This window comes from Taudactylus pleione, unplaced genomic scaffold (assembly GCF_031769625.1).
Source record: "Taudactylus pleione unplaced genomic scaffold, aTauple2 ptg000038l, whole genome shotgun sequence".
NCBI classification, from domain to species: domain Eukaryota; kingdom Metazoa; phylum Chordata; class Amphibia; order Anura; family Myobatrachidae; genus Taudactylus; species Taudactylus pleione.
Genome location: NW_028284440.1, coordinates 4,893,541 through 4,918,691, shown reverse-complemented (window position 1 = coordinate 4,918,691; position 25,151 = coordinate 4,893,541). Strand labels below are relative to the sequence as shown.

The following is a 25,151-nucleotide window of genomic DNA, read 5'->3' as shown; positions in this document are numbered from 1 at the left end:
AGGGCAGGTAAGTGCAGAATTTTTATTTCTTTTTACGTGGCGCTGGGTTTTACCCCGCCACCACTTTTTAAAAATTGGATACCGCGGGTATCGGGAGCGCGCATACCCGCAGTAATCCAAAATTAGGAGTGAGGGGCAGGAGGATTTTTCCCCGCTAAACCTCGCGCCCAATTGAATATGCCCCATGGAATGATATAATATTTTCTAATTGTAAATTGTCAGATTTGTGAACAATTTAACCATATACAGGACGACTAAATTGTGAGCAATATTATTGTTTCACACAATATATTATATACAACTATATTATATACAATTATTTTATAACAAATATATTATATACAATAATTGCCAGATATAATCATATACAGAGTAATATCATCATTTAAATGTACATCATGTGGTTGCACAATAATATGGTATACCTACACTTTTAAAGATAATCAATCAACTATTTGGTCACCCAATGCAGAATGTTTCACAAACTTTAACAAAACAGAGCATGATTCAGCATGGATCGCAGCTGCATTGCTAATGTCTGCCATCGCTCAGCCAGCATAGAGATGCCCACTACTGCCTGCTGACATCCGTAATACTGCGCAGTCCTGCGTATACATCAGTAACATCGAAGCACATCGGGCCATCACGCACTATTACAGCAGCTCTGACCTGTCTCAGAAATTGCAAGTCCCGTCTCACACAGTGAGTACTCAAGCTGCGGAGGCAATCGCAGTGGCTAATTTATGCACGCCTATGCAACGGCGGACAGGCATGTCTGCATTTCGGCAACCACTCCCCTGTCACCTCCCCCAAACACTAATGGCCTGTCACTCACTCTGCAATGGATTCGTCTGCTTCCTTAATCGCAGTGCGATCAATGCACTCACGCAGTATGCAGCAATCGGCTGATCTGCAAACGCAGTTGCAATTGTGATCCATGCTGAATCATGTCCATAATTTTAATAAACTCAATCATTTTAACCAAATTATACCAATTGGTGTCTTTATAGATGTTATTAAACTACTGATATCAGCTGTATCATTAAAGTATGCTGGTAGTTGTTGTTCTACACTTTTTGATGGACCAATTGACGAAGCTTGTGCTAGAACACAGCTGCCACTCTGCTTTACCACAGGTTACCAGAATAGATCAGCAATATTATTATTATTCTGTCATTTTTTGGGGGATATTCAAAAGGAAAGCTGAGGAATAACAAAAACCAATCAGATGTTTGATTGCATAAAATGTACTAAATTGGTCAAAACTAATGACTTTACACCCAGAGCTAAATAATTATTTTGTTATATTGGGATACATGATACAATGTTCTATTGTCCTTAGAATATACTTTATACTAGACACTTTGCAAGTACTATCTGTATTGTTTTACTTTCACTGCAATAGCAACTTAAGTTTATTGTTCACTTAAAAGCGGATTGTAGCCAAAGCACAAGAAATGTGTAGCATTTAATAAGTATTTTGAAACAGCTTCCAGAAGTTCTAATGGATTTTCTGCACAGCTCTCTTTGTGAATGCATTTAACTACTCAATTTAGTTACATAGAAAAGATAATCACTAAATAGTAAATGTATTATTATCAGAATAGGAAAACAGCAAAATATGGGAACAGAAATGTTTCAGATTTGTTAGATTGTTTTCCATTTGCTACAGTGCTTTGTTAATTCAGATTTCTGCAAACACAATTTTATAAATAAAATGGGTCTCTTTAAGATTACGTACAGCTCAATAGTTGCGAAAAGAGTGTTATTATTTTGACTCATTTGAGGACAGAGCATTACAAACTTCATGATTTAGGGCAAATGCATATAAATTAATGGAATTGTCCTTGAGAATGCAACACAATTTTGTATACTTGAACGATAAAATGGTCTATTTTTGCCACAATTCTAATTTATTAAAAATTTTATTTCACGATGCAGTTAGTAAGGTTATATTTGTGAATGCCAACACTGACTAAATATCATTCTCTGTAATACTGTTGTAATGATTGTGTTACTGTTTTATTCTATTAGGTGGTTCGTTGTTTTTATATTTGTAGCTTATTTTGAAAGTTTCTTTAAATGCCTTTTACAGTCTAGTGCTTCATGTGTTAATCATTAATTGTAGGATGGTTATACACTGCAAAACTAATTATATAGCTCTAATGGTCTGTGCGAAATCCTAAATAAATAAAGAACTGTGGAAACCTGTTTCTTAAAATTTGAAGATATCTACAAAAATTGCAACTTGATATGCAGGGATCTAAAAGCATGGCTCTTGTGAGTTAAATTGTACTTTTAAACACTGAATGATTATGTTTCCAAAAATACTTCAGTACTTTATGTAAGAAAGAATACAAACAAATGAGGAGTGCCATATTATTTGTATAAATAAGGAGCTATGTGAAAGGTTTAGAGGAAAAATATCTTATATTAAACATACAGCACACATGATCCGAGTTAAAATAAGTCTAAATAAACATAACAATTCATCTGTGCAATGGTCTACTGATCCGTCACTAAATCCACCATTGTTTATGGTATCCCGGTTGGAAAGTGTGTTACACAAATTGAGAAACCTGTCATAGATACAGGATTAAGAGAACCACCATGCTGGCTATATTGTACAGCATTCTCTATGTGCTCACACTGAGAGGTCACCCTGGTGTGCCAAACAAAGAAATAGGATGGAGCTTGGTCTTAAACAATTAGCATATGCTCCTTAAAGCCCCAACTTAATGCCATGACAGCTTGTTTTTTTCCCTGCCAATGTGACCTACTGTATGTAGATTCTGGGTTTCTCTTAGCTGAGTGTTTTTCACTTATACAGTACATAGAAAATAATGGAGAATGAAAGGCAGCTAATAAAATATCCTACAAAACACTATTATTTTGTAGTTCGGAGTGACGCTGCCCTAAATGGGATGTACTAACGTAATGCATCACAATGTTAAAAGTATTTTTTTTAAACAAACTATTTGAGAGATTCATGACCCAAATTAAAAATTACACAGGTTGAGTCTCCCATATCCAAAATGCTGGGGACCAGGTTTTTTTGGATATTGGAATATACTGTATTTTTGGAATAATTGCATAACATAATGAAATATCTTGGGAATGGGACCCAAATCTATACACTGAATGCATTTATGTTTTATATACACACAGCCTGAAGGTAATTTTATACAATATTTTTGATAATGTGCCTTAAACAAAGTTTATGTACATTGAACCATCAGAAAGCTAAGGTTTCGCTATCTCAGTCACGCTAAAAAAATTCCGTATTTCGGAATATTCTGTATTTCGGAATATTTTTATATGGGAGACTCAACCTGTATATAAAAGTTAGGACCATTAATTGAAGCAGACGTGTTTAGTCTATGGAGCAGGAGGCTCACATAATGCATGTTTCTACAGGGCAACGGCTGGTCAGCACATGCAAAGTAGAAATGACAAAGCTGTGTGCGGATATTGAAGTTGCTTCAAATGTCTTGTACGAGTATATTAGCTTTGAGACTCCAAATTGTTTGCTTTTGAAGAAAACTGTTCCCTTTCCAGAGACAATATAGCAACATTTTTTAGGAATTATGAATACTGAAAACTTGGCAGCTGAGTGCGTATTGACAACATTCTGGGCATTCAGTTTTAGGTTAATTAAAGGAAATGATGTAACATAAATACAAGATAACCCTGTAAAGATTAAAGATAAATCCTGAGATTTATCTTTCAGACAATATTCAACAAAAACAGTCATGTTGATGCAGTAAGAACAGATTGACATCATTCTTTTAAGAACATATATATATATATATATATATATATATATAAACAAGACATGTGCTATTGAACTTATTGTACCAGCAATACTGGCCAGCTTGTCAGTGACAAGGCATGTATGTCGCTGCTGAGAGTGTGCAGTTCTCAGTCATTTGGTAGGAGGAGCTAGCTGGTAACTCATATGATATGCTGGAGCTGGCAAAGGTGACCAGGGCTTGTGTGGAGTCACAGGACTGCTTTTCTGCATCTTCTGAATTGATGGAGGTCAGACTTGTCTGCTGAGACCTATTCCACAGCATGTCAGTGCTTTTTAGGCCACTGATGTCTTCCTTAAAATGTGGATTGAATAGAATGTAGAGAAGAGGATTTAGGCATGCAGGCAAAGGTATAATTAGCAGGAGTATTGATTTAATCACTTCTGGACTAATGAATGTAAGATTTAACAGTGAGGAGAATGACAAGAAGGCCACAGGGCAGTAGAGGATGCAGTTAGTGAAGAGCAGCAGAGCTATATGCTTCACCATGGAGCAGTCCCACACGTTCTCCAGTTCACCTTTCTCCAGTGTGCAGTAGAGCTTGGTATAAGCAACTGTCATTACAAGGAAGCAGAGGGAGTTCAGAAGGACTAAGGCAACCATAAAGCCCATAGAGGAGGGGTCACTAAAAAGCAGAGGGAAACATAATGGGGAGGTCCCATATGTGCTACCACTCAACAGGGGTGATACTGCAATGACCAGGGAAAGAATAAAGCAAAAGAAGATAGATAGTTTGACACTTATAAATGAGGATTTTGATTCAAACTTAGTAGAAGATTTCACAGAAAGTCCACGCTCAAGTGCAGCCACTGTAAGGAGGAAGATGGAGGTTTCTGCTGCAAACACTGTCAGGAATCCTGTTATCTGACAGCCCACTCCACTTTCCCACCAAGCCCCATACCTAGCAAAGCTTCCAAAGGTCAAAGCATCAACAGTGGCCAGGACACCACTGGATATACCCATCAGCGTGTTCATGATGGCTATAAGACCAATTAAAAGCTTTATGGATGGGATATATGATAGATGTCTGAAGACTGTGGCAATCACCAAAGCATTGCAAATGAAAGCTAGGATGACTATGAGCCACACACCGATTCGGATCAGCCAGCTCCCAAACAGATGATCACAAGGTTTGAAGGGACCTGTAACAAAGAAAAAGATGATATAAAAATGTCCTCATAGATATAATAGTGTACTTAAAGAATAATCAAATTAATGTAGAATGAAAAATCCAACAAAATATCAAGTATAAATGAGAAGATAAAGTAGAGGGAGGTGGAAACTAAAATTGAATATTTAGTTATCTAGACAAATACTTCTAGAATTATTCAATTCTCTTTGAGTAGCTTATATAGCACAAGCGAGAATATGTACTAAGCCTAGAAAAGTGATAAAGTGGAGAGTGCTAAAGTACCAACCAATCAGCTCCTAACTGACATGTTACAGGCTGTGTCTGAAAAATGACAGCTAGGAGCTGATTGGTTGGTACCTTATAATTCTCCACTTTATCACTTTTCAAGCTTTAATAAATATCCTCCAGAGTGCTGTACATAAAGGTGTGAATGTGTTCCAGGCTAATGTAACACCATAATGGAGATTACAAATTTGTTCTGCAGAACTGTCAGGGAGCTCACATGTGGCTAAGTACTGGGCTGTACATTTCATAATCAAGTATGAAATAAAAGATGGTTCAATTAGTGTTAACATTAGAAAGATTGACTGGCTCTTCTCTTTCATCTTAGTACAAACGAAGGGTTTCTCTACTGACACTGCATGGCCTACACCAGTGTTTCCCAACCTCGGTCATCAAGGCACACTAACAGTACAGGTTTTAGTGACATCCATGCTTGAGCACAGATGTTTAAATCAAAATAACTGATGTACTAATTAAGACACGTGCTCAAGTATGGCTATCCTTGAAACCTGGACTGTTAGTGTGCCTTGAGGACTGTGGTTGGGAACCCCTGGCCTACACCTTTCTTGGATTAAAGAAGAGATACCTCAGGGGAGTGAAAGAATGAAACTTTGTTTCTTTATTGCTAATGAAATATATTGAATACTTTACCTGGAGATGGTGTACACTGTGCAGCTTGCAGAATTTTTACATCTTCTTCAAAGTCAAGAAGGAAATCCTCAAAGTCACGATCATCTGAGAGGTAATTATTTACAAATGAGTCTAGCGTTCTCCATCATTATAATCTTACATATCTAGCAGCTACTATATCATGACTGTATGATGACACATAATGCCTTGAAATTCTTGATGGTATAAAAAAAAAATAGATTTTAAAAGTGGAAACAGTAAATATTTTATTTTAAATATACTTTATTTGGTAAATATGATTATTGCATTTATTTTTGGAACTGTGAAAAACACTATTGCACTATTACGTATATTATGTGCAAATAGGGTAATGCCTCTTTCATATTTATAACTAATATTGTTAAGCCACATCTGTACACTATCTCTGAACTATTATCTGGTATAAGTATACAGTCCTGATATAAAACTGATGTATGTGCTAGAGCTGTTGATCTAGATAAGTGGAGTCCAGTTCAAGTTGAGCAGCATCTGAGTGAACATATGCACACACAGTAATAGCGTATTTTCATGCATACTTCTTTTCCTGCTCACACTTGGTGTACAAATGCACCCAACTCTATAAGAGCTCCTGTATATCTGAAAGAGTACTTATAGTTTGCCAATGGTCAGTGAATAAGGATAAAATATTAATTCCTATCTCAGGCACTCTACAGTTAAAGGTTCAGCAATGATGAGGAATGGGAATAAATGGAGTGGGCTAGGGATATCTATCTTTTACATTTAACCTAAGTAAATAGTACAATATTTTTTATGATTCAATTTCTGTTATATTCTTACAGTATCTGGTTTATTACACTAAGGGGGGTATTCAAGTAGGCTGCGAAAAGTCGGAATCGCCGATGACGTCATTTTCGCCTATTTCAATTATCCCTGTATTCAATTTCAAAGACTTTTCGCAAGTTCGAAAAGTCTTTGAAAAAAACGGGGATAACTTTTCACCATGTTTTGCATGGCGAAAAAAAGTGCAGAATTGGGGTTTAGGGGTGCAGGCTTTAAAAAAAATAACCTGCATCCCTGGGAATAGCCCTAAAAACGAACTGTGTCAAAAAAAAGTAAAAAAAAAATAGGGACACCCCAAAAAACTGAATAAAAAATTTGGGGTGAAAAAAAAAGGAAAACAGTGTTTAAAAATAGCGCAATAGGTTCAGGGGTATTCTGTAAGTATGCGCCAGGTCTTTTCTAGAATAGGCTATTAGCGGCATGTACATTTTTGCAGAATTATTAAAAAATTAGTTTAGGGACTTAAAAATATGCTAGAACCTATTTTCATGTACCCCAAATTTGATGGGACCACTTAAAAGAACAAAAAAAAAGTGCTCTTCTGCATCACTTCTTCAATGTCGGGGAAAAAAACACCTGCTGCGGCTATTTAAAAACCAGACTTTCTTCTGCAGGCAAAAACGGGGGTACCCATAGTGATCCCCCATGTCTGGACATCTTTAGGGGGGTCCCAGGCACATTTCCCGAAAATTCATGTTTTTTTTTCGTAGATCCAAATTCGCCGGGTTCCGTTTTCGCTCATTTTAAATTGAATACGGGGATAAAGCAGGCACGCGCCTGATACTTTATCCCCAGAAAATATGTGGAGTGAAAAGTCCAGCACGGACTTTTCGCTCCCTAATTGAATACGGGCCTCATTCTGTGGTTCTCAATCTCAACCCTCAAGTGCCTGCTTCAGAAATCAACAGAACATGACCTGTTGGTGGTACATGAGGGCTGGAGTTGAGAACCACTGCTCTAACTAATTACTAGCAAATGTATTCTTATTTTATGCCAATAAATTACAATTCTCAATAATTTATTGGCATAAAATAAGAATATTGATCATAACTACACATAATAATGTTATATATACTTTAGTGCATTTTAAAAACTTATTTGGTTATATGTAAATTGATTGCTAAATATTATCACTATAGCAGAGGTTCCCAAACTCCGCCATTACAGTCCAGGTTTTAAGGATATCTATGCTGGAGTCCAGATGGTTAAATAAAAATTGACTGAGGTACTAACTAAGGCCCTAATTCAGAGCCGTATGCTCTGAGCAGAGCGCACGCTCTGAATGAGGGCCGCCCTCCATAAAAATGGAGCGTCCTCCTGGATGCTCATATAGCTGTGGGTCACCACCCACAGCCTATACGAGCGTGCAGTTTGATGGCCGCGATGGTCTTGACCATCGCGACCATCGAAACTGGGAGCCGGAGTCTGCGGTTGAGGTTTTCAACCGCAAGCCCCAGAGTGATTTTGGCTCTATCTGAGCCAAAATCACTCCCACTGACATCACTAGTGATGTCAATGGGCCGGCTTCTGACGGGAGGCGTTCCCGTGGGAACGCCCCCGTCAGGGAGGCACGCCCCCGGCACACCCACCAAAGGGGGCGTGCTGTCAATCAACATCGACAGCACGCCCCCTTTGATCAGACACAACGAGCGAAGGACTTTCCTTCGCTCGTCGCGTCTGGCGCATGCGCACGACGGAGCTCCCTCCGTCGTGCGCATGCTCAGTGCAGAACATCGACCCACTTGCGAGCGGACAGCCGCTCGCGAGTGGGTCTGAATCAGGGCCTAAATCACTTGTGCCCAAGCATGGATATCCTTAAGACGTGGACTGTAATGGCAGAGGTGGGGAACCTCTGCACTACAGAGTAGCAAATTTGTAGTTTGACCTGTGACACCTGAGGACGATGCTACACCCATGTATATTATGCTTAACTCACAGCTCTTGCAGTCATTTTACTTATAAGGGCGATTTTTTTTAACCCACATAGGGCCATATTCAATTTGGAGCGAAAAGCCGTTCTAGGCGAAACTTTTTCGCTGATGATGTCATTTTCGCCGATTTCAGCTATCCCAGTATTCAATTTGCCGGACTTTTCGGCGGTGTGAAAAGTAAATGCATCAAACCCTGCGATAAAGTATCACCTATGAATAGGTGGCGTAAAAAAAGTGCAGAATTGAGGTTTTGGGATGCAGACTTCCAAAAACCACCCTCCACCCCTTGGACAGGCCCCCAAAGGTATTCTGTGTCAAAATTTGTTCTTAAAAAGTACCTTAGGACACCCCAAAAAAGTACTTTCGTTTTGGGGTGAAAAAAACAAAATTGGGGGACAAATTCTAAACTGGCGAAATAGACTCAGGGAGGTCACCAAGTATGCCCCAGGTATTTTTTTGTTTGCAGGTGGTTGGGGCCAGTGGATTTTTCACGTTATTTAAAAAATCACATTAGCCACTTTAAAATATGCTTGCACCCATTTTCGTGTACCCCAAATTTGGTGGGACTAGTCATTTTGCAAAATAAACCTTGCTAAATGCAATTCTTCATCACTTTTTAAAAGACACTAAACAGCAGCTATTGAGACCGTTTAAAGACCCCACATACCTTTAGCAGCGCTATTCGGGGGTGTCCATAGTGATCCTCCATGTCAGAGCATCTTTTGGGGGGGTGTCAGGCTGATTTCCCCAAAAGTGACAGGACTTTTCGACAAATTCGTTTTCGCTGGGTCCCGTTTTCGCCGATTTGGAATTGATAACGGGGATACGTGGGAACGAGCGAGATAAGTTTTCGAACTTGAAACCTGCGATGATGGCGAAAAGTCCTGCAATGGACTTTTCACTCCAAGTTGAATATGCCCCTTAATGGGGTATCTGAATTCTGCTTATGGACAGCAAGATAGATATCCACTTATACCTTTCTCTTTCTTACCTTGTAGGTGTAACATTCCTGCCTCCTTTCGAAAAAAATCATCAGTGCTGCTGTTGTCATCTTTGTTCCATGGACTTGACTGTTTAAAGACACTTTCACAGATGGAAAAAGCACAGCACTGATAGGCGTAAGGCATTTCCATAACCCTGCCAACATTCAGAGGTAACAGCTATTATTTATGTTTCTTATTTCTACAGCTAAATAGTAAAAACTACTCTACTGCATTAAGCATATGTACAATCGGCAGACAAATAGACATAGGATGAATTGTACTGAGCAATGTGCAGACATTTAGGGGTCTATTTACTAAGCAGTGTTAGGAGACAGAGTGAAAAGTGATAAGAAAATGATAAGGTGCCAGCCAATCAGCTCCCAACTGTCATCTCACAAGCTGTGTTTGAAAAATGACAGTTGGGAGCTGATTGGCTGGCACCTTATCATTTTCTTATCACTTTTCACTCTGTCTCCTAACACTGCTTAGTAAATAGACCCCTTAATGAGATAGAAGAGTGGACAAAGCAGAATCACAATATTTCTAAAATACTTGGGGATATGTCAGGTAGTGTGCGCCTTATTCAGAGATGGACGCAATGCTGATGTAGTTGAGTGATTATTGCTTATCTGCACATGCGTCGGAGTCACACTGCGCATGTGTCACATTTCATTACTGATGTCGCTCACTGTGAGGATTTATTCACAAAGTGATTGACAGATGGGCGGGCCGCTGGGAGGGCGATAGGGAGGGCGGCCGCCGGGAGATGACAAATCACACACAGCCATGTCGCAACTGTTTACAGGGTGTGTCTCTCCCTGCGACTACAATCCCAAACGCGGTCAAAATGCTCCCGTGGCCATTCTGCGCAACCATAGGGTTACTCAGAAGGCCGATTATCGACTGATCTGCATCAGATGCTGCGTCTTTGTATGCAGCCACTTGGATTGGCGAAGCCGCCAGTGGCCGTCTGTATACAAACCCAGCGAAGGCGACATTTGCATATTTACGCACAGCTACTGTGTACAAATTCACAGCAGGGGCGGCATTAGCGTCAATCTCTGGATCAGGCCCCAATTTCTGGCCCATATTCAGTATTATCTTTATATTGTATTATAATTAGGGGTGTGCACCGGCCACTTTTCGTGTTTTGTGTTTTGGTTTTGGATCTGGATCTTTCTTCGTGTTTTGGATCTGGATTGGTTTTGCCAAAACCACCGTTCCGTGTTTTTGGGTTCTGGGTTTTGTGTTTTGGATCTGTATTTTTTTTAAAAAAAAGCATAAAAACAGCTAAAATCACAGAATTTGTTGGTTTCTCTGCTCCTATGCTATTATTAACCTCAATAACCTTAATTTCCACTCATTTCCAGTCTATTCTGAACACCTCACACCTCACAATAGTGTTTTTATGTCCAAAAGGTTGCACCGAGGTAGCTGGATGACACGAGTGGGCGGCACAAACACGTGACCCATCTAGGAGTGACACTGCAGTGGCAGACAGGATGGCAGTTAGAAAAACTAGGCCCCAAACTGTACATAATGCAAAGAAAAAAAAGAAGTGCAAGATGGAATTGTCCTTGGGCCCTCCCACCCACCCTTATGTTGTATAAACAGGACATGCACACTTTAACAAATCAATCATTTCAGCGCCAGGGTCTGCCACACAACTGTGGCTGAAATGATTGGTTCGTTTGGGCCCCCACAAAACAAGCTGGCAATTAATGTGTCCCTGCACAAACTGGCTCTACGGAGGCAAGATGTCATCCTCATCCTCCTCATCCACCGATTCCTCACCCTCTTCAGTGTGTACATCCTCATCCTCACAAAGTATTAACTCGTCCCCACTTGAATCCACCACCACAGGTCCCTCTGTACCTTCTGGAGGCTGGTCTCCCTGGAAGAGCTGATAATTCATTTTGATGAACATCATCTTCTCCACATTCTGTGGAAGCAACCTCCTACGCCTTTCGCTGACAAGGTTCCCGGCTGCACTAAACACTCTTTCGGAGTACACACTGGAGGGGGGGCAACTCAGGTAAAATAGAGCCAGCTTGTACAGGGGCCTCCAAATTGCCTCTTTTTCCAGCCAGTACAGGTATGGACTGTCTGACATGCCTACTTGGATGCTGTCACCGATGTAATCCTCCACCATTCTGTCAATGGTGACAGTATCATATGCAGTGACAGTAGACATGTCAGAAATTGTTGCCAGGTCCTTCAGTCCGGACCAGATGTCCAAACTTGGTCCTGCCTGCCCTGCATCACCGCCAGCGGGTTGCTTAGGATACCTAAGTTTTTTCCTGGCAGCCTCAGTTGCGGGAGAAAATGAAGAAGGAGCCGTTGACGTGTCACGTTCCGCTTCAGCTGACAGTGTGTTCACCAGCAGGTCTTTGCACCTCTGCAGGCTTGTGTCGGCCGGAAAGAGAGACACCACATAGGCTTTAAACCTAGGATCAAGCACGGTGGCCAAAATGTAGTGGTCTGATTTCAACAGATTGACCACCCTGGAATCCTGGCAAAGCGAATGAAGGGCTTCATCCACAAGTCCCACATGCCGAGCGGAATCGCTCCGTCTTAGCTCCTCCTTCACTTTCTCCAGCTGCTTCTGCAAAAGCCTGATGAGGGGAATGACCTGACTCAAGCTGGCTGTGTCTGAACTGACTTCACGTGTGGCAAGTTCGAAGGGCTGGAGAACCTTGCACAACACGGAAATCATTCTCCACTGCGCTTGAGTCAGGTGCATACCCCCTCCTTTGCCTATGTCATAGGTGGATGTATAGGCTTGTATGGCCTTTTGCTGCTCCTCCATCCTCTGAAGCATATAGAGGGTTGAGTTCCACCGCGTCACAACCTCTTGCTTCAGGTGATGGCGGGGCAGGTTCAAGAGTGTTTGCTGGCGCTCCAGTCTTCGGCACGCAGTCGCTGAATGGCGAAAGTGGCCAGAAATTTTTCGGGCCACCCAAAGCGTCTCCTGCACGCCCCTGTCGCTTTTCAGAAAATTCTGCACCACCAAGTTTATTGTGTGAGCAAAACATGGGACGTGCTGGAATTTGCCCAGATGTAATGCCCGCACAATATTGGTGGCGTTGTCAGATATCACAAATCCCCAGGAGAGTCTAAGTGGGGTAAGCCACTGGGCGATGATTTCCCTCAGTTTCTCTAAGAGGTTGTCGGCGGTGTGCCTCTTACTGAAACCGGTGATACACAGCGTAGCCTGCCTTGTAACGAGCTGGCGTTTCTGAGATGCTGCTACTGGTGACGCTGCTGCTGTTGCTGCGTAAGGTGATACATCTACCCAGTGGGCTGTCACAGTCATATAGTCCTTAGTCTGCCCTGTTCCACTTGTCCACATGTCCGTGGTTAAGTGGACATTGTGTACAACGGCATTTTTCAGGACACTGAGGACACTTTTTCTGACGTTTCTGTACAGTCTCGGTATCGCCTGCCTAGTGAAGTGGAATCTAGATGGGATTTGGAACCGGGGACACACTACCTCCATCAATTGTCTAAATCCCACTGCACTAATGGCGGATACCGGACACACGTCTAACACCAACATAGCAGTCAAGGCCTCAGTTATACGTTTTGCTTCAGGATGACTGCTGTCGTACTTCATCCTCCTCGCTAAGGACTGTTGGAGGGTCAATTGTTTAGTAAAAGTAGTGGTGTTCCTACTTCCTCTCTGGGATGATGAACGACTCCCAGCAGCAGCAACAGCAGCAGCGGCAGCAGTAGGCGTAGCAATGCAGGATCCTCCAGAGGAATCCCGGATAGGAGAGTCAGTCATGCCAGTGACATGGCCTGCAGGACTACTTCCGATCCTAACTAAGGAGGAAATTGACGAGGAGGGAGTTGACGGTGTGGTTTGCAGGCGCTTGGATACAACAGGACAACGGGATTTAGGTGTCCCTGGACTGCTTACGGTCTTAGCCAAAGTTTCTGAACTTGACAGTAACTTTATATGAACGCGCTGCAGGTGCCGTATAAGGGAGGATGTTCCTAGGTGGTTGACGTCCTTACCCCTACTTATTTCACCTTTACATATGGTACATATGGCAAGACAGTTGTTGTCCGGATTTGGATAGAAATATTGCCAGACCAAAGAGGTGGAATGTTTGGTCTTCTGCCCAGGCATGACCGTGATGGGCTTTTTCATCCCACGGACAACAACTGTCTCCCCCGGAGCCTGATTTAAACAAACCACATCACCATCAGAATCCTCCTCGCCAACTTCCTCCTCAGCGCCAGCTACACCAGTATCCTCATCCTGTTGTACTTCAACAGTGACATCTTCAATTTGCATATCAGCAAGTGGACTGTGGGTGCTCCTTTCAGCACTTGCAGGGGGCGTGCAAATGGTGGAAAGAGCCACCTCTTCCCGTCCAGTGCTGGGAAGGTCAGGCATCGCAACCACCACCACACTTGGACTCTCCTTGGGGATTTGTGATATCTTCTTAGAAAGCACAGTTCTTCGCTGTGCTTTTGCCAGCTTAACTCTTTTGATTTTTTTAGTGGGAGGAGGGCTTCCATCGTCATGTGAAGCTGAACCACTAGTCATGAACATACTAGGGATCGACCTTAGCCGTTCCTTGCCACTCCGTGTCGTAAATGGCATATTGGCAAGTTTACGTTTCTCTTCAGCTGATTTAAATGTCTTTTTCAAGGTCATTTTCCTGAACTTTGCCATTTGGGATTGTATGTGCCCTCTACTATGACATTGGGCATCGGCCTTGGCAGACGACGTTGATGGCATGTTATCGTCTATGTCATGACTAGTGGCAGCAGCTTCAGCACTAGGAGGAAGTGGTTCTTGATCTTTCTCTATTTTATTTTTATTGGAGAAAGTTTGGTCCTCCATTTATGTTATATCGATTTGATATATACGTGCGGCTAAACACAGAAAATAATTTTTTTTTGGTTTGGACTGGAGTGTACTTTCGGGGGTTACAGCACCCTTAACGGTCAAGCCAGCCGGCCCTTTACTTATGACACAGGCGCACGCTTGGCACTACTTTGTTGATGCACGTGCGGCTACTGCGCACACAATTCACAAACACAGAAAATAATTTTTTTTTTGGTTTGGACTGGAGTGTACTTTCGGGGGTTACAGCACCCTTAACGGTCAAGCCAGCCGGCCCTTTACTTATGACACAGGCGCACGCTTGGCACTACTTTGTTGATGCACGTGCGGCTACTGCGCACACAATTCACAAACACAGAAAATAATTTTTTTTTTGGTTTGGACTGGAGTGTACTTTGGGGGTTACAGCACCCTTTAACGGTCAAGCCAGCCGGCCCTTTACTTATGACACAGGCGCACGCTTGGCACTACTTTGTTGATGCACGTGCGGCTACTGCGCACACAATTCACAAACACAGAAAATATTTTTTTTTTGGTTTGGACTGGAGTGTACTTTCGGGGGTTACAGCACCCTTTAACGGTCAAGCCAGCCGGCCCTTTACTTATGACACAGGCGCACGCTTGGCACTACTTTGTTGATGCACGTGCGGCTACTGCGCACACAATTCACAAACACAGAAAATAATTTTTTTTTGGTTTGGACTGGAGTGTACTTTCGGGGGTTACAGCACCCTTTAACGGTCAAGCCAGCCGGCCCTTTACTTATGACACAGGCGCACGCTTGGCACTACTTTGTTGATGCACGTGCGGCTACTGCGCACACAATTCACAAACACAGAAAATAATTTTTTTTTGGTTTGGACTGGAGTGTACTTTCGGGGGTTACAGCACCCTTTAACGGTCAAGCCAGCCGGCCCTTTACTTATGACACAGGCGCACGCTTGGCACTACTTTGTTGATGCACGTGCGGCTACTGCGCACACAATTCACAAACACAGAAAATATATTATTTTTTTAGCACTTGGGGGGAGCACCCCTGATGGACAGAGCACCCCCTGGACAACACTACAGCACCCCTTTAGGACTGGGACACTGCACAGGACTTTGGAGTGGACACAGCCCCTATGGAGAACTGACTGCACAACACAGTCCAGCCAGCCCCTATGGACTTTGAAGTAGTGGACACAGCCCCTATTAACAACAGCAGCACAGCACAACACAGCCAGCCCCTATGGACTTTGAAGTAGTGGACAACAGCAGCACTACACTACACTACACTACACAGCCCTAACTCCCACCCTCCCTCTTCACTGTCCACAGCCGAGTGAGAAAATGGCGCCGACGCGGGTACCTTATATAGGATCCAAAACCCGCGAGACTCGGAAGGCGGGATGATGACGTTTTGCCTCGATTTCAGATCCGAGTCAGGCGGGAAAAGTCGAGCCTGACTCGGATTGGACTCGGATCGGGGGGGCTCGGGGGGGGTTCGGATTTCAGAAATCCGAACCCGCTCACCCCTAATTATAATTTATAATAATTGCTACTACAGAAAGTCTGCAACCGAATGTCCCCACATCTCTATATAAATTGAATTTTCCTAATGTGATATGTATTATAATATTCTTGCCGGTGTCACCAAATACTGGGCTTGGACCGCAGTTGCTAATACGCACGCAGACGGACGATTGTTGCGTTCTGCACATACGTACGCTTCGCAGTGCACGAACCAGCCGCTGCAATCGGGACTGCGATTGCAGAGGCTACACAGACCCATTGCAGAGTGATTGACAGAAAGTACCGTTTGTGGGAGGTGACAGGGGGACGGTTGTGCGAACACAGGCGTGCCAGTACGTCTCAACGCCGTTTCAGGGGCGTGCATAAATGATCCACTGCGTAGCCATACGCAGTGTGAGGACTCATAGCGTGCGTGGCTATTAGTAATTTCTGAGTAAGGTCAGGGCTTCTGCAAGTGTGCGTGAGGCTGAGATGGTATAGATTGTACCGATGGTTTCGCTATTCTGCTAAGTATTACGGATGTGCGTATGGTAAAGTAGGCGTCCTTATGCAGTGCTGAGTTTGCATTACAATCGCAGTGAAGTGACTTACTATCGCAGTTGAAGTGCGTGCGTACGCAGCATTGCGATCCATAGTGAATCAGGCCCCCTGACAATAACAGCATCTTCTAGAAAAACAGAATTTATTGAGGCAAATTGCAGTATTCATATCCAGCAGCTCTGTGCCGCCCTGGCCTGTCTGATGAAGGAGTTCAGAGAGCGGTTATATACACAGTTTGCCTTTCCAATACTAAAGAGGAGAGAACAATATTTACTTACTTCACCACTGGGAGTTTCAAATAAATGGCTGTATGGAATGTATTCAGCTTTCTATCATTGTGTACAGGCTGCCTATATCTGCACAACATATTATTTACTGCCTCCTCTTTAATTCATCCTTGGCTATGTGACTTTTATTTGCCCTTCTTAATTGCTGTTATTTTATGTAATCTTTTCTTTTTAAGTACTCCTGCAATTATGGCTCCATCCTCTTATAAATCTCTTGTATCTTTTACATGGTTTCAGCAAGTGGCTGATTTAGTGTCCTATCATTTATTTAGATGTACAAAGGAACAGAAGGAATGTGTCACAGGCATTGCATTCCCATTCTGAATTATGGGGGGGATCACATAATTGCAATGAATGAACACAGGAAACAATTATTCTGCTTTTACAAGCACTCCGCTCTCCCGTACTGTTAGTGTATTTCTGAATACATTATTTATAGATAGAAATCGGGGGCCATAGAAATTGTTTCAAATAGTGACGATAACAGCAACAGTAGGTTATGTGCTAGGGTCAGTGTATTATTGCAGAGATGTGTGCATAGAAGAGCACTCTGATGTTGTCCATTTAAATAAAGAAGGAAGATCCTAGTTCTTATTGCAGTGCAAACATTATTTGTGTTTAGTAAATGATGTTCCATCACACCCCTCATGCTTGATTTGGAACATTAAATAACTATATAGTGTAGCAAAGAATTGTCATACATGTTAGTTTTCAGCATTATTTGTTTTCTAAGTGATTGATAATGCCCATATAAAACCACAATTGTGTCTTTCTAATGGTGCATACACACGGTCACATCAGATAACGATATCGTTGTCTGATCGTCCTGCATGTGCTGGATGTTTGATATCGAACATCCAGCACACCACCAACCCCCAAACGACTATAACAACCCGCGATCAACGATCGCTGGTCCCTATAGTAACCTGGTCGATATCGACCAGGTTGGACTGCATGCACGGGGAATGTGTATAAAGATGGCGTGATATATCGTTGCATCATGTCGTCCCTTTGGCTGGATACACCATTGTGTAGTGTGTACCTAGCTTACGGTTTAAAGTGATCCCTTATGCTCAATTTTACCTGATTGCATTATGTGGAAATAAGAATATATGTGATAGGCACGGTGAGCACCACATCTCCTACTGTTTCTATATGTAACAAATGCAGTGGGACACAGTAAAAGCAACTGAGGGCCTGATTCAACAGTGGACGCAAATGCTTACAGATCGCATTGCTAAAATATGCTATACCTGCCAAAGCACAGCAGCTATAAAGATGCCCACTGTTGCCTTCTTATATCCATCCAATAACACTCCTGTGTAAATATCGGTACCATCGAAGCACATCAAGCAGTCACGCAGCATGTACAGCAGGTCTAACCAGTCGTACACACTGCAGCTCTCCACACGCGCAGGGAGGTCTCATGCTGTGAATGCAATTGTTATGGCTAATTTAAGCACGCCCATGAAACTGCATTGAAACAGTCCGACACGTCTGCGTTTACTTAACCTCCCTCCATTACCAACCCCAAATGCTGACCACATGATACTCACTTTGAGAATGGATTCTCTGTGCATACGTAATCGCAATGCAAATGCAGCATGACTTGCATGCATGCACAATGCCAAATAATTACTCGAACTAGGGATGGCAATCGACCATCGGTGATTCATAATCATTGATGGTTTATGGCCGATGTCGAATGCTTTTGCCATCAATGGGGAGAACCAGATGATTTCCCTCCATTGATGTCTAAGCATAACCGAATGTGTTTTTTTTTATTTCCAAGGCGCCGGGACTCGGAGCATAGCTACGCCCGTGGCACCTGCAAAGCCCTGCCCCCAAGTTCTGATTGGCCCATGGGCCAGTCAGTCACAAAACAGTGATGATCATCGGTTGGTGAAACTATCGATGGTCATCCATTGAATAGTTTGCAGCCATCGATAGCCACTTGTTACTTTGCCATCAATGGTAACATCACCGATGGCCATCCCTTACTCGAACTGCATAAACATCTGCATTGCACCTACTAATGAATCAGGGAAAATTGGGGAAGAGGTATTTAGAGGAATCCCTAACCCAGTAATTAGAGTCTTTCTTCGTATCGCTATAGTTTCTTGTTGATAACAGAGACTAGTATGAGTCTAATTATCTCAGCAAGTATGTGCTGTAAGGAATCAGAAATGGCCCATTTGTATTTATAATTCTCTAAATGAAGATTCAACATACAGGATACATTCAAATTCTCCTCTTTATTTAATCTAGTCCTCTCCCAATTTCTGCAACCTGTACTGAACCACTGGCCTATTTGACACCAATAAGAGAATGAAGCCTTCAAGAAACTGAGGGCCTGATTCAGACCCGCTCGCGAGCGTATAGTGCTCGCAAGCGGGTCGATGGCCGGACAGTGTGCGCTGCGCGTGCGCGAGCCCCATAGCGAGTGCATTTTCACTCGCTGCGGGACTCACTACAAGACGGGGCATCTGTCGATTGTGATTGACAGCTCGCCCCATTTTGTAGGCGTGCAGGGGGGGGTGGCTGGACAAACGCTTGCCGTTTGTGGGCGGCCCTACTAACAGCACCAGTGATGTCAGTAGTGAACTTCCTGCTGTATTGGAGCAGGAAGTTCATTTTGGCTTGCGGTGGACGAGACGCTACCACAAGAGTCTCGTCGCAAGCCCGATGGCCGCGATAATCTCGACCATCGCCAGGCCGCCCGCTAAAGCTGTGGGTGGTCACCCACAGCTTAGCGAGCGGCCTGGAGGCCGATGAAAGAGAAACCTGGCCCGCCCTGATTCAGAGCGAGCGCTCGCAAATAGCAAGCGCCTCTGAATCAGGGCCTGAGTTCAGACTCAAGATGCCTTGAGTGGAGGTATGTAGTGAATGTGATTGGCTGAGTGCTCTGTCTCTTAGCCAATCAACAGCCAGCCCACTGATTGGCTGTGAGTGCTCTGTCTCTTAGCCAATTAACAGCCAGCCCACTGATTGGCTGTGAGTGCTCTGTCTCTTAGCCAATCAGCTGACTGTTTCCATGGTAGCGGAGAAGCAAACACTGAAAGTCCAATTTGATAAGTAGGAAGAAAACCAGCAAAGATGTCGTCAAGTCGGTTTAATTTGGGATAGACATCTGCAGGTTGCTGTTTTCTAATTGCCTCATAGAGGCGTGGGAATTGCTTTGTAGGAGCAGAGGCGTGGTACAGAATCGTTAGAGGGATGTTCGGACAAGCCAAGATCAGGGTCATAGGCACAGAATCAGCACAATATGATTGCAAAAGGTCTGTGTAACAAGCAAAAGAGCAAAACGGGAATACAAGCCAAGGTCACAGGTAGACAATCCCAACATTAGAAAGGCCGGGTCGGTACACTAGAGTTCATTAAACAAAAATGGAAGTAACGCTGGAGTACATAGAGGAAACTTGATACTATGGCACCAGTATGGCGCACTGAGTAGGTTTAAATAGACAGTGCAACCAAACTTGGTGCCAATCTGACATCAAAGATCAGCTGGCCAACATGTATAATACTACATGTTCTGTAGTGCCACACTCCCGCCCCTAGAGGGCACTCCAGCAACATGCCAGTAGTCACACTGGAGAACCAGAGGTTCACAGCTGGGACAAGCCACGGCTGTCTGAAGGACAATCCATGCAGATTAAGCCACTGGACCAGCAGCAATCCTCCCCCCACACTCATGCCGAGGATGGAGCTCACACCACCAGGCGAGGTGAATGGCTGTCCAACCAGGGACTGGGACAATATAGTACAGTCTTGAAGGGAAAGTAGCATTTGTATGAGAAGAGAGAGATTATCAGTGTTAAATGAAGCAGAGAGATCCAGGAGACTTTGAAGTGAGTTATAACATTTACATTTAGCCATAATGAAACACAGTCAATGCAGTCCTGTGGAGTATTGGGAATGAAAGCCAGAGTGAATGCCATACTGTACACACAGCATCTGCCATCTGTACACACAGCATTGCATCGTCTGCCATACTGTACACACATTATGACTGTCATACTGTACACACATTATGACTGTCATACTGTACACACAGCATTGAGCCGAATGCCATACTGTACACACAGCATTGCAGCGACTGCCATACTGTACACACAGCATCTGCCATCTGTACACACAGCATCGCAGCGTCTGCCATACTGTACACACAGCATGACTGACATACTGTACACACAGTATTGCAGCGACTGCCATACTGTACACTCAGCATCGCAGCGACTGCCATACTGTACACACAGCATCTGCCATCTGTTCTTACAGCATCACGTCTGTCATCTGTACACACAGCATCACAGCGTTTGCCTTACTGTACACACAGCATGACTGTCATACTGTACTCACAGCATCTGCCATACTGTACACACAGCATTGCAGCGAATGCCATACTGTACACACAGCATGACTGACATACTGTACACACAGCATCTGCCATCTGTTCTTACAGCATCACGTCTGCCATCTGTACACACAGCATCACAGCGTTTGCCTTACTGTACACACAGCATCTGCCATACTGTACACACAGCATTGCAGCGAATGCCATACTGTACACACAACATTGCAGCGACTGCCATACTGTACACACAGCATGACTGACATACTGTACACACAGCATTGCAGCGACTGCCATACTGTACACACAGCATCGCAGTGTCTGCCATACTGTACCCACAGCATGACTGTCATACTGTACACACAGCATCACAGCAACTGCCATACTGTACACACAGCATCTGCCATACTGTACGCACAGCATAGCAGCGTTTTCCTTACTGTACACACAGCATGATTGTCATACTGTACACACAGTATTGCAGCGACTACCATACTGTACACACAGCATCTGCCATCTGTACACACAGCATCGCAGTGACTGCCATACTGTACACACAGCATCGCAGCGTCTGCCATACTGTACACACAGCATCGCAGCATCTGCCATACTGTACACACAGCATCGCAGCATCTGCCATACTATACATACAGCATCTGCCATCTGTACACACAGCATCGCGTCTGCCATACTGTACACACAGCATGACTGTCATACTGTACACAGCATTGCAGCCACTGTCATACTGTACACACAGCATGACTGTCATACTGTACACACAGCATTGCAGCGACTGCCATACTGTACACACAGCATCTCAGCATCTGCCATACTGTACACACAGCATCACAGCGTCTGCCATACTGTACACACAGCATGACTGTCATACTGTACACACAGCATTGCAGCGACTACCATACTTTACACACAGCATCTGCCATCTGTACACCCAGCATCTCAGCGTCTGCCATACTGTACATCGCAGTTTATCATACTGTACACACAGCATTGCAGCGACTGCCATACTGTACACACAGCATGACAGTCATACTGTACACAAAGCATTGCAGCGACTGCCATACTGTACACACAGCATCTCGGCGTCTGCCATACTGTACACACAGCATCGCAGCGTCTGCCATACTGTACACACAGCATGACTGTCATAGTGTACACACAGCATTGCAGCGACTACCATACTGTACACACAGCATTGCAGCGTCTGCCATACTGTACACACAGCATCTGCCATCTGTTCTTACAGCATCACATCTGCCATATTGTACACACAGCATTGCAGCGACTGCCATACTGTACACACAACATCGCAGTGTCTGCCATACTGTACACACAGCATGACTGTCATACTGTACACAAAGCATTGCAGCGACTGCAATACTGTACACACAGAATCTGCCATACTGTACACACAGCATCTCAGCGTCTGCCATACTGTACACACAGCATGACTGACATACTATACACACAGCATTGCATCTGCCATACTGTAGAATCGTGTATAGTCTGCCATACTATACACACAGCACGACTGTCATACTGTACACACAGCATTGCGTCTGCCATACTGCATACTTGCCAACCCTCCCACATTGTCAGGGAGACTCCCTGAAATAGCAGCAATCTCCCTGTATCCCTGAAGAGTACAGCAATCTCCCTCATTTCACCTTACCCTCATTATGACACTGTTATATAAAAGAAAAAACAGAGATATACATTCAAATGGGATCATTAGTATAATTTCCCTGCATTTGTTATAAGGCACAATGATCTCTATGGCTACATGTATTTTCTGAGAAGTATCAGTATATTTTCATCAACAAGCAGCAATCAATTTTATGACACGCCTCTCAGATGTAGCAGTACACGCCCAGTTTAACGCGCGCTCGTAGGTGTTGCTTTCACAATCTCCCTGAAATGCTTTTTCAAAAGTAGGCAAGTATGCCATACTGTACACACAGCATGACTGGTCATACTGTACACACAGCATTGCCGTGTCTGCCATACTGTACACACAGTATCTGCCATCTGTAGACACAGCATCGCGTCTGCCGTACTGTACACACAGCATCTGCCATCTGTAGACACAGCATCGCGTCTGCCATACTGTACACACAGCATCTGCCATCTGTACACACAGCATGACTGAGATACTTTACAGAAAGAACAGTATCAGCCTGATCTATTTTATAAATTGTCAGGTCTTTATTAAAAATGTGTATATTAACTTCACTATAGACAAAATGCGGTCTGCAAATACATGTGTTTTCATGAAGCACCATAACAGTTATTTGGCATAAAATACACCATAAAGAAAAGAAAATGTCACAGACTTTATCCTAAAAACATAAATGCAAGTAAATGTCAAGTTGTAATATAAAGGCATTACAGTCCTGTGTCATCTTTATCCCTTTACTGACAAAGGCTGATAGAAAGGTGTGTGTAAAACTAAATGTCAATTTTTCTGCATTTTTCAACAAACCAGGCAACTATGTTAATATATATTTTAAAAATTATATTAACAATTTGTATACTGCCAACTTTATAATGAGATTATTTTGTATCCCCCTTATACTTTACAAATAAATTATGTTGTCCCCACTATACTTTGCAAACTGATTGCCTGTGCCAGTATTCAACCCTATACTTTACAAATGAGATTACGTTTTGTTCCCCTTGTGCTTTGAAAACGAATTTCCCGCATCCTCCCACACATATACTTTACACATTAGATTCCCTTCTTCCCCTCCTGGAATCGGTATGATTTACCGTCGGACCCTGGCCCGGCAGTTCAAATCCCGGCAGCTGCAGCCCGACAAGGATGAAAATCCTGATTGTCCCCAGGTAAGTATTCACTAACCTATTCTACCTCCTAACCCTAACGCTCTCTTAGGGGAGCCTAACTCTAACCTTCCCCCAGTGCCTAACCCTAAGTCCCCCCTCTAAGTGCCTAAACCTAACCCCCCCCTTCCCCGCCGCCTAACCCTAACCTTGCCACAGTGCCTAACCCTAACCCTCCCTCCCTCTAGCCTAACCCTAACCTTCCCCCAGTGCCTAACCCTAATCCCCCCTCTAAGTGCCTAAACCTAACCCCCCCCTTCTCCGCCGCCTAAACCTAAGTCCCCCCCGGGGGTGCCTAACATCAACCCTCCCTCCCTCCCTCCCCCTAGCCTAACCCTAACCTTCCAGGGGGGTGCCTAACCCTAAGTCCCCCCCTGGAGCCCCTAACCTAATCCTCTGTCCGTGCTCGGCGCCCGGCATCACTTCGATCGGGATGCCGGTCTCCCAGCGTTGGTAAAATGACAGGCGTCTAGATTTAGACACCTGTCATTTAACCCTCGCCGGGATTAAGCAGTCAGGAAGCCGGGTGTCGGGATTAGGTCCGCCGGCTTCCCCTTCCCACCCCCGTACTTTGCAAAGCTTATGCCTTGTATCGCTCCTTGTAATAGTAGATACATTTTCTAGAACCAACTCCCCCATGCCACCTCACATAACTAATTTCAAAAACAATGGAGCACAGCACTTAAAACATTACTATATACTTACAAGCATTAACCTCTTTTGTCCTATGTGCTCTACCTCTACAACTTTTCCAGATGGCTCCTGTACTCAGTGTTATTGTGTAATGATTGACGTCTGATACCCTGAATGTTGCAGGAAGCCGAGTGCTGGATTGCTCCAGCTCTGCCCAAATAGGTAAAGGATTTAGGGGCACCACCAGTGCCCTCCATGCTGCAGCCTGATCTGTATGGCTTCCCTCTCAGGCGCCATTTTCAACGTTTTTTTCAGCAGGGGGAGCAGTGGATCCATCATCACCCTCCTGGCACCCCTCTCTATCTATAGTAATTATGTTTTATGCTTTGGGTATGACTGGTTTAGCTGCACAGCACAGAAATAATTGAGTGTGATTTGTAGAAAGTTTATCAATGTTATATCCAATCTGGTGTTAGGAAATAGTTGTTTGTA

General features: G+C 43.6%; 1 protein-coding gene across 1 annotated transcript in view; it reads right to left on the bottom strand.

The window, feature by feature from the left end:
- Window positions 1–3,850: 3,850 nt before the first annotated feature.
- LGR5 (leucine rich repeat containing G protein-coupled receptor 5) overlaps window positions 3,851–25,151 on the bottom strand; it is a 197,427-nt gene continuing 176,126 nt past the window's right edge. The window contains exons 16-18 of the mRNA XM_088452470.1: window positions 9,619–9,764; window positions 5,878–5,961; window positions 3,851–4,954 (exon numbers count right to left, since the gene is read on the bottom strand). Coding sequence (XP_088308596.1) covers window positions 3,879–4,954; window positions 5,878–5,961; window positions 9,619–9,764 — 1,306 coding nt within the window. The 3' untranslated portion in view covers window positions 3,851–3,878. The remainder of the gene's footprint in view (window positions 4,955–5,877; window positions 5,962–9,618; window positions 9,765–25,151) is intronic.